Raw genomic sequence first — 10,316 nt, 5'->3', positions numbered from 1 at the left:
GGCTACTAATGATAGTACCTACCTTATAGGGTGTTGTGGGATTCACATATAAAATACTTAATACAGAGACTGGCCAAAATGAGCTCTACATGTGTTTGTTATTATTATTAGGATTTAAAACGACCTCCATTTCTTCCTTTGGGACTTGGTTGTGTCCTGCCACCGTTCCCACCACACCAGCCAAAGCTTCCCACAAGGCCTGGCTAAAATCTCATTTTCCTTATTTACATGTCTGTTCTTACAATACATTTTCCTATTATTTGGACTAATTTGAGCGAGTCTCTGTACTTTGTAATAGAAAGAGCTGCTCAGTGTAAGCCATGAAAAACCAGGTGTAGATTTGTGGTTGTCACCAGAGTGCACCACTCTTGGAGTCTTGGAGAGGGCAACTGGGAGCCTGGGGCTGCCATAGGCTTTAGCACTTCCCAGGGTAGGGAAGCCCAAGTCCAGACTCAGTGACACGCAGATCATGGAGGTTCATTGAGCTGCCTTACCTTGCAGCTGTCCTGTTAGGATCTACCCACTTGCCCTGCACTGACTCCATACTCCCAAACAGGCCAAGTTCAAGTAAAATTGTGCTGGGAGAGGTACAGGTGCTGATGGGCCAACCTGAGTATTTTCACCCACTGGTAGTTTTATTTTTCAATGTGGAAAGTATAAATTGTCTTTCTGAATCCAAGTCACTTGTGGGGAGTGTGACCAGCATTAAAATGTTCACCAGGACCCACCCAGGAACCTATTTCTAAACAAGGCAATATAGCATAGCTATTAACAGCTCGTGAGTCATACATGGATTAAAATCCTAGTTGCATGGTCTTGGCTGGGCAAATAACTCACTAGGCCTCAGATTTATTAACTTTAAAATGGGATTATAATAGGAACTACCTCACAGAGTTACTGAGACTAAGTGACAAAATGCATGTAAAGTCCTCCAGCAGGCAAGGCTCCTCATATGTTTACTCCAGAGGCTAATACACATGTTAAAAGACTCAACTAAAACCAATCAAAGTAAACAGAAAAATACAATCCACGTTTTGGTGGAGTCCCAGGTTTGGGGGCTTTGGATATGTTTTATCGTTATACAGAGACTTGTTTGTGTCTACCTTTTTTTGAATATGCAACATTTCATAGAAAACACTGACCACTCCCAGAGAAAGCAGTTCAGTCCCCCTCCAGTCCCTGGTTCCTGATCTTCATGTCCTTTGTACCTACCCAACAGATGATGAACAATATAACTTCTCAGGTGATGTCTAAGCCTTGGGCTCACATGCTGTGCCCTTTCCCATGAGGTCACACCCTGGATGCTTCACTCCTCCCAGGGGCCCCATGGGGAAATGATAGAACATTTTCATTTAGGTCTGAGCAGAGATAACGTTAAAGAGATTTTCAGTGAAGGGTATGTTTAAACAGGATAAAAGACAACATCAATAAGAACTAGAAAATGAAATATGTTAAGACAATCCTTTTATTGTGCATAGGATTTAAAATTCCACTTTGGAATAACTGAAATCATTTTCCAACTTCTAGGCAGCCATGTGTCTGTGAGTGCTCATCCCTGTCCCAGAATCTTCACCAGGCAGGGGTTTCTGGAGTCACCGGTGCTCTGCTTCACACCGACACGAAGCCAGAGCCTCACCAGTGCCACCTGGCTTCCTGCCTCCAGAGCTCTCCATCCCAAATCCACATATTTTCTCCAGTTCCCGAATTCTCACCCTCTTCCACCCTGTCCCTCAGATGTCACTTCTTGTCCAGCCTTGGAGCAGTGTCAACTCTTTGGGTTAAAGGTCACAGTTGATCCAATTCACCCTGCCTACACCTGGTATCCTTTTACCCAGCACAAGGGTATGGATGGTGCTATTTCTGTTCCCACCGCTGAGCTCTTTAAGACTCATTCCTATCTACCACCTCCTTTCTCAACCTCAGATGGTGCTCAATAGATCAGGAAGGAGATTTTTCCCAGGGTTGAATGAGGTCCTTGAGTTACGGTTTGTGGCCATGCTTCCCACCAACCCCTGCATTTTGATCTCAGCTAGAAGTGGAACCACCAGGAGGAGGGGGCCCCTGAGCGGTGCTGGGTGAGGAGGCAGCTCATCTGCTCACGAGGACAATGGAGGTGACTCAGTGTCCATGGTCACAGATCATCCCGCCAGTTCTCTGCCAGCCCTTCTTCTGAAGATGCTTCTTCCCTTCCTTCTCTCATCCTATACTCATCTCCTAGACTGGCCCTTTCCAGAAAGCTGCCCCTGACTCACCACCTGCCAGACTAGGCTATGCCCCTCCTCTGAGCTCCCTTAGCTGACCCGAGTCAGCCCTCTCCCAGCCCATTGAGCAATAGTTCCCTCCTCGCATCTCTGTGGCTTCCCATGAGCTCCCTCAGATACCTGACAAGTTCTTTTTTTCTTTTCGTATCTGGACGGTTTGAATAAATGAACCCTAACATTTTTGGAAGAAAACAGGATGAAGAGAGGTGAGGTGCCTTGCGTAAGATCGCACAATTGGTTGGTTCCAGGGCTGGGTCTAGAGCCCAGGTATTCTGGCTCCAAATCCAGTACTACTTCCTCTCCACAGCTACCTCTGTGTCCAGTGGGGATGATGGTGAGGAAGGCAGGCAGTGACCAGAGTCCCTGGACCCTGAACATCCCTGGGGCTTGGGCAAAGGGCTTGATCAGCAAGTTAAAAGTCATGGCACCTTGTCCCTTGCCAAAGTCTTGACTGTATCACATCATCTAAAGCAGTAATTTACGTTCCAAATCTTCCAGGTGATGCAGCCAGACATCAAGTTCAGATGGTCTTCTACTTGAGCCTAGTATCTCAGGATGAGTAACTGCAACCTCTTAAGAGCTCAGGGAGAAACTGGACCCTCGGCCCCAGAGCCCAAAGAAAGGAAAGACCTTCTGGGTGAAGGAGGCAGTGAAGGTGTAGATGGGCTCCTGGGTGACGGCATTGACAAAGGTCACCCAGCCCACTTCATAGTCAAGAGATACCTGCACCTGCCGAGGCTGCTCCTCCAGGGCCAGTCGCGTGGGGAAGGAGCCGAGTGCCGACACAAAGCCCCAGGCCAGCCGCACAGCCCACACGCCCTCCTCAGGCCGCAGCCGCAGCTCCCCCTTGCGCTGCACATCCTGGCTTACCACGCCCACGGTGCAGCTGCCACCATGGGCCAAGTCCACGCTCACCACCCACGTGTGTCTCCCCCGCGTGAAGCCACGATGGGCCAGGACACAGGTGGCTCTGTCAAAACGCTGAGGGGTGTCTGGCGAGTTCTGCCATTTGTAGGAGAACCGAGCCCGCTGGTGGTCCTCAGACAAGAGGAGCTTGGGGTGGGAAGTCTGGGGATCTAGGCAGATGTGAGCTGTGGGGAAAACCAAACGGGACACAGATATCAGCAGACATGTTACCCCCTCCAAGAAAGGCCTACCCTCTGCTGTTACCAACCCTTACGGTGCCTGCGTGGACTGGCAGCATGGGTGCCACATGGAACCTGTTAGAAATACAGACTCTCAGACCTCAGCTGCACAACCTGAAATGGTACTGCATTTAACAAGATCCTCAGGTGACTCTTGCACACATAATGCCCACCTCAGAGGACGCCCAGCTGCCAGATCCAGGCCCTCATCTGGCTCTGTGCGGCCCTCAGCTCTGCTCCCTGCAAACTCCTTGACTCCCAAAGCTGTGCACCTGCTCTGATTTCCTCCTGCTGCCCACGCTTCGTCCTCCCACTGTGGTACCTCACATCTTGAAAGGCAGAGACATTCTCCCCTTGGTCCAAACTCCCTGATTCATAAGTGAATGAGCACCTACAACTCATTCACATTTACTTCCAGTGGGCTCTCTGGCTCACCTGCAGATTACTTATTCTCCTCTAAACCCTAAATTCCAAAATTCTATATTCTAAAATTTTGTCCCTGTAATTCTAAAACCATCAGGATCTGAGGACCACTTTGTAACACTAAAAAAAACTTCTGCAGACCCCTGCATATCCATAGATTGAGACAAATTGATAAATTCAGATATGTCCAAGGGCTGAAGGGTCCCTTCCAACAACTCTGTGACTTCCCAGGGTCTTTGGCTGATGGACTGGGAACCACAGCTTTGAGAGGGGCCTATCCTCTCTATTCCTTTCCCAAACACAGGCTGCCTCCCTTCTAAATATCATCTATGAAATGGCACTTGAGAGGAAGTAGGGGTTCCAAATGGTTCTAAGAATGAGATTCTAAACCCAGATCAAAGTTCCCCTCGTCCAGGAAGCCCTCCCTGATAGACCCTGTCCCATCCCAGCTGAATCTCTCTATCCCCTCATCACATGTAGATCAGAACATGAGCTCCATGCCAGGCGTGTGGCATGTGTGTGCGCCTATCCTTTCTTCACGGTTCTCCCACAAACCTTACAAAGGCAATGATGTGTGTGTATGTGTGTACATATACAGTGTATATACAGTGTAGATCCCTGCAAAATTATATGTCTGTTCCAATTTTAGATTCTTCCCATCCAGACATAGGCTGCTTACCTGGCTCATAGTCCAACTCAAAGCAGAGTTTTTCTGTAAAGAGGGAAAAAGGCAAGAGAAGGTTTTTGTTAGTGTCACAAAACCACACAACATTTAATGATGACAAAACTGAGGCCTAGGGAGGGGAAGGGACAAAGAGAAGGATGGAAGCTGGAACCCTCTAGACTAGTGATTCTAAATCTGAGCTTGCATCAGAGTCCCCTTGATGACTTGTTAAAACCCTTTTCTGATTCAGGTGCCTGGGCTGGGGCTGAGGGTCTGCATTTCTAACAAGTCTACAGAGGATGCTGCTGCTGGTCAGGGTCTCACTTTAAGACCCACTACCCTCACCCTGAGTGGGCACAGGCTATGTCTGCTCTGCTCACCTCTGTAGCCTCGCGTCTCACACAGAGCCCAGAACATAGTAAATGCTCAAGAAACATCTACTTAATGAATGGATAAGTGGGCTAATTTATTTCTTGTTCTGACTGGAAATAATTTTGGGGGTTGTCAAAGATCAGCCTTTGATTAGAGTAATATTTCATTCACTGCCAGGTCCCTGGGAGTATTTGTAGAAGTGGACAGACAGTAGAGAGAGCTCTTCTAGGTGACATTTTTGTGGGTGGAACATTTAGAAATAGGTGACTTCATTCATGATGTCCCTGGGGGTGTTGGCAGAAGGCCACATGACTGTTATTTCAAAACCTCCACATCCTCTCCTGCCAGCACTCCTGGTTCCAGAAAAGAGGGGCATAGTCCCCAGAGCGTCAGTCCAATGCTGGGAACCAGACCAGTGGGAGAAGCAAGGGAAAGAGGAGGTAGGGAAGTTGGCTACACAGGGCAAAGACAAAGGCTGTTGCTGACTATCAATTAACAGTGTCCATCATCAAAAATATCATCCGCACATGTCTCTGGATTTTTTAAATTATTGAGAATGACAGATTTTGTTAATCATTTTTTTCTATTGCTTAATGCCAATTGATCAGATTTATTTGTTTAATTCTTCTTCAAATCAGTTAAATTTTTTCCAGTGGTCTTCACCTTTATTATCTCTCTTCATTTTTACATCTTCCTGAGAAGCAGATTTTATGAAGATGCGCAAATAAGGAAACCAAGACACTGAAAGGGCACAAGCCTCAGCAACAGTCACACAGCACTGGGAGTGGGGCATGGAGGCCACTCCAAGACCCATGCTTACGGCCACCTGTGCTCTGTGGTGGCCTGGATTCCTCTTACCCAGAAACATCTTCATCTCCCTCTGCAGCGGGATGGCTTGCTGGGGAAAGTCCCGAATCCTCTGGCCCAGGTCAAGGGACACAGCCTCGGGTTTCCGGCACTTTCTGGTTTCACATCTAGGGGTACAGAAATGGTGGGGCCTGAGGGTTACCATCCTTGGTGTTGCCTCCAGAATCATATGGCTGCCTTCTTTGACTTGGGCATGGAGGTGCCCATTCCCACAGGTGGACATGCTTCCTCTAGGATGGCCCCACTCCCTCTCTTGGGCAATGCTATGCAGGGGTGTGTATTCATACATGAGAATGCATTTGAGTAGGTGAACATATATGTGTGAATTTCTACCCTTAATGTGAAAAATGTATATTTGTATGGCAATAATAACTAGGCATGTAGTGCCTGTATGTGTATGTATGCGGGAAAAAAAGAAAAGGAAAACTGGATTACTTACCTTATTAGAGTGCTTCTGATATCCTAGGAGAAAGAGAGAGAAAGCAGGGATTCAGTTTTCACTTTCCTCCTCCCACCCTTCTTATAACTAGAAAAGACAAAATACCATATTCCAAGCACTGGATAGAAAAAGAACCCCAGATCCTAGTGTCACAGAGTTTTGGGGTTTACAGGGTTTCAGGGATCACATATGCCAGCCCCTTCATTTTACAGATGCATGTGGTGGGGTGAACTTCCCTGCCTGCTGGTTGGAGGTGAAGGCAAGTCTTGTCCCAAGGCCTCCTGGTGCTCAGTCCCAAGTGCATCCCCCTAGATCATGCTGCCTCTCTGATACTTTGTTGGGAACCCAGGATCTCCCCTCCACTTAGAAGAAGTAAAATAGACCTGTAAGAACTTCCTGACTGGTGGAAGTTTGCCCTGAAAATAGCACCTGACATTTGTTCGGGTGTGCTAGATGCTTTTCAAAGTGCTGCTCTCACTTGCATTTTACTGCTGGATTCACACTAAGCCCTTGTGAGGTAGATAAGGAAAGTATCTTCCCTATTTGATGGATGGTGGGATTGACAGACAGAGACCAGGAGTAAAGTGAGCAGGGAACTCTTGGGGAAGCAAGAACTAGAATTCAGAACTTATCCTGTGACCCATCTCTCACTCGGGATGCAGGGACGTGTGACTGAAGGAGTGAGGCTTAGACAAGGTGAAGAGGCAGGACATCTCAGGCGGGGCCGGCTCACCGTCAGGAGCTCCCTGGGCTGCCTCTTGCTCTTTTCCTCCAGTTCCGCAATCAGGGCGCTAAACCTGCAGATCTCCCCAGCCACCACGACATCAAACTCGTCCTGTTGCTTCAAGATTTCCCCATCCAGCCTCTCCAACTGGGCCAAGAGGATGCTCTGCTGCTCCTCCAGGAACTGGCTCAGATGTGCAAACTCAGAAACCACTTTTTGTCTCTTGGTGGCCACCTGGGTCTGAGAGGGCAGGACGAGGGGCCTCAGGAAGTTACTCCTCCTCTCCCTCCTTCCCTTCCTCACTACTTTTTTCTTCTTTTTCCTTAGTTCACTCCCACCTGGCCCAGAACACATTCTCCAAGCTTTGATAGCAAAATCAGAGCCTGCCGCCTCCACCTGGGTCCCTAGGCCGACTTGGAACTGCCCCACGGTTGCCCTTCTAACCGCCACACCTCCTCTGGGAGCCAGACTGCCCAGCATTGCCTCAGCACCTTCTGCTGGAACGTCTAAAAGAGTGGGGCACAGAGCAGGTGGTGTGGACAGCTTCCCTCCTGCTTCTGCGAAGTGCCCAGTATGTGCAGGGCACTAAGCTGCATTACAGACACAATCTCATCCAGTCCCCACGTGGTTCATGAGACAGTCACCATCTCTACTTCACAGAACAATAAATAGCCTAGAGAGTTGCTTGAGGTCATAGATTAGTGTGGGAGGCAGAATTCAAACTCGGAATGACTTCAGAGCCCTCTCTGCTCTGTGGCCTGGTTCCAGGGAGGCACTGGGCCCTGGGGAAGGGGAGGGCCCAGGGAAGCGATGATCACCTACCAGGAGGACTTGTATCCTTTGATTTTCTCTTGACTGGATTTCTTGAATCTCCTCTCTCTCTTTTCTCAGACACTCAAGACACTTCTGTATTTGTTCCTGGAGAGAAGGGGCATAGATATTTAAGAGGGAAACAATGCTTTGTTAATAGATAACATCTCTTGCAACCCTTTGCCTGCAGGGATGGAATGACCCTCGGGAAGGAGTCATTCCTGGACATTGCCTGCGCCCTCGTGGTCCTTGGCAGCTTCCTCTCTTTGGGTTGTTTGCCTCTTGCTTTGTTCTCCAAGAATTTTGATCAGGGCTTTCCCCCCTCTATCATGTGTCATCACAGACTATGACTCGGTTTTCCCACCCGTGTTGTCCTGTCTTCAGGATAAATATCCTAATTTTTCTTGCTTTTGGAAAGTGGCATCTGGAATCTCTCCTGAGCTTGATATGCCCTTCTTTGAAATGATTCCAATTTCCTCACATGTCCCAAAGAGTCACCCAATATCCCTCTCTAGTGAATGGAATCGATTTTCTCTATGATTCTGGAGGGAAGAAGAAACTTGGATAATGCAAAAATATTCAATGTATTATTTTTTAAATTTCTTGCCCTAGATAGAGTTATGAACAGGAATAGACACATAAATGTCCATATATGTACATTCAAAAATATACTTTCACCATAAAATGCTGATTAACTAATTGACACATATACACAGATGCCCACTTACACTAAAACACAGTACATAAACAACTAAAACCAGCACACACTCATTTAATGACAGATAAAGTTAACCCAACCTGCATATATGTAAACACTAACTTATTCACAAACACAAGCACTCAGTTACACTTACACATTCAAATGTCAGACCTCCCCCAAACACATCACACACACTGGTAATGATCAAACATTAATATATATCCCACATTGTGCAATCATTCCCTCAAATTCAAACCCAGACATTCTCAGACACACACACTCACATTTTGGTCACTCAGTCATTCAACAGGTATTTATTCAGCTTTTGTTGTGTTTGGCCATGAGTAAACAACACAGAACATGCCCAAAACACAAACAAATGGTCTTCCATGCCTGCATCTATTGCCTGAGTGAAGAGAGAAGTAGGGAGATAGAATCTGGCTTCAGAGTGGCCCCAGTCATCCACAAGTCTGCTCTGATTGTCAGTCCAGTCCAATCCCAGACCACCCTGGGAAGCCCCGGTCCCCCTTTCCTACCCTATAGGGACCTGCTGCAGCCTCCAGGAAGCGTATGGTGTGGGCTTGGTGCTCCCAGGCCTCCCGGCACACCACACACAGCTGCACCTCATCATCCTCGCAGAAGAAATAGATTTTCTCTCCGTGCTCTGGGCAGATGTCCTCCTCTTCCGAGCCTGGTGTGGACACCAGCCTGAGGCGCTCGATGTTCTCCACCACACTGGCCAGCTGCCAGTTGGGCCGGAAGCTCCCTGGATGGAAAGGCTCCTTGCAGAGTGGGCAGGTTGGGGGCTCCTCAGGGTCTGGGCCTGGGATCTCGCAGTACCGGGTGAGGCATCCGCGGCAGAAGTTGTGGCCACAGGCGATGGTGACTGGTTCCCTGAGGGTGCCTTGGCAGATGGGGCAGTTGACCTCATCTGCCAGGCTGGTCACAGAGGTGGCTGAGGCCATGGTGCTGCTGTGCCTGTGGCCTCCTCAAGATCACACTGTCTACTGGGCTGAGAGGGAAGGGCTGGGAGAACCATGAGGGGACGCACACATGCATGCACGCAGAGGCAAGGCATCCACTTGCATGCCAGGCTTTTACTGTCCTCCTCGCAAAGCCACTGGGCAGGCAGAGAGCAGCAGAGGAGCAGGAGGAAGACGACCTCAGTTACTCTCAGGAATGGCCTGGGGCTTGCCTTTCCTCGCCTGTCCATCCACAGACACTCACAGTAGCAGGAGTGGTGGTAACTGCCCACAGCTGAAAGAGGTTGTTCTTTGGAAGGCAGGACGGAGACTGGGTCATGGAGCAGCGATGGCACTCCAGCTCCCCTGTAATGCTACCATCTGTCTCCAGGGAGATTGGAGATATCAGCCAGCCCAGGGCTGGCAAGTCAGTGGGCAGGGGAGTGTGGGGATCCAGATAAGGTTGTTGTGCCTAAAGGAACATTGCACAGGCAACTTCACTGGTGATGCCCCAGCTGGCCTGCCATAGGCTTCCAAAGAGACTGGGATATACCCAGTGTCGGGGAGGAGAAGGAAAAATAACAACAGCCAGCATTTATTTATGATGACTATATATACCTCATGCTGATGTAGGCAATTTAAACACATAAACTTATTTATTTGTCCTGTCTGCTCTATAACATTGGTGCTATTAGGATATCAGTTGGGCTCAACCAGGTTATTTAGCTTGTCCAAGGTACACAAGTAGGAAGGTGGGTGGCCATAATTTTCACTCAGATCTGTGTGTCTCAGAGCCTTGCTGTCCAATAGAAATACAAGAGCCACATATACCATTAAAAATTTCCCATTAGCCATATTTTAAAGTGAAATTAACTTCAATATTTTACTTAGCCCCAAATATTAACATTTCAACATTTAATTAGTACAAAAAATTTGTAATGAGGTATTT

At 48.1% G+C, this 10,316-nt stretch overlaps 1 protein-coding gene across 1 annotated transcript; it reads right to left on the bottom strand.

The window, feature by feature from the left end:
- Window positions 1–1,481: 1,481 nt before the first annotated feature.
- On the bottom strand, window positions 1,482–9,697 carry TRIM10 (tripartite motif containing 10). The gene is made up of 7 exons (XM_017650924.3): window positions 8,942–9,697; window positions 7,718–7,813; window positions 6,905–7,135; window positions 6,172–6,194; window positions 5,724–5,839; window positions 4,509–4,541; window positions 1,482–3,352 (listed from the first exon to the last, which is right to left on the bottom strand). Exons 1-7 carry the CDS (start codon window positions 9,368–9,370, stop codon window positions 2,835–2,837), a joined length of 1,446 nt encoding a protein of 481 aa, XP_017506413.1. The 5' UTR covers window positions 9,371–9,697; the 3' UTR covers window positions 1,482–2,834.
- Between the last annotated feature and the right edge of the window lie 619 nt (window positions 9,698–10,316).

The sequence above is a fragment of the Manis javanica genome, chromosome 16 (assembly GCF_040802235.1).
Source record: "Manis javanica isolate MJ-LG chromosome 16, MJ_LKY, whole genome shotgun sequence".
In the NCBI taxonomy this organism is placed as follows: Eukaryota; Metazoa; Chordata; class Mammalia; order Pholidota; family Manidae; genus Manis; species Manis javanica.
This window is presented reverse-complemented; position numbering and strand designations above follow the sequence as displayed.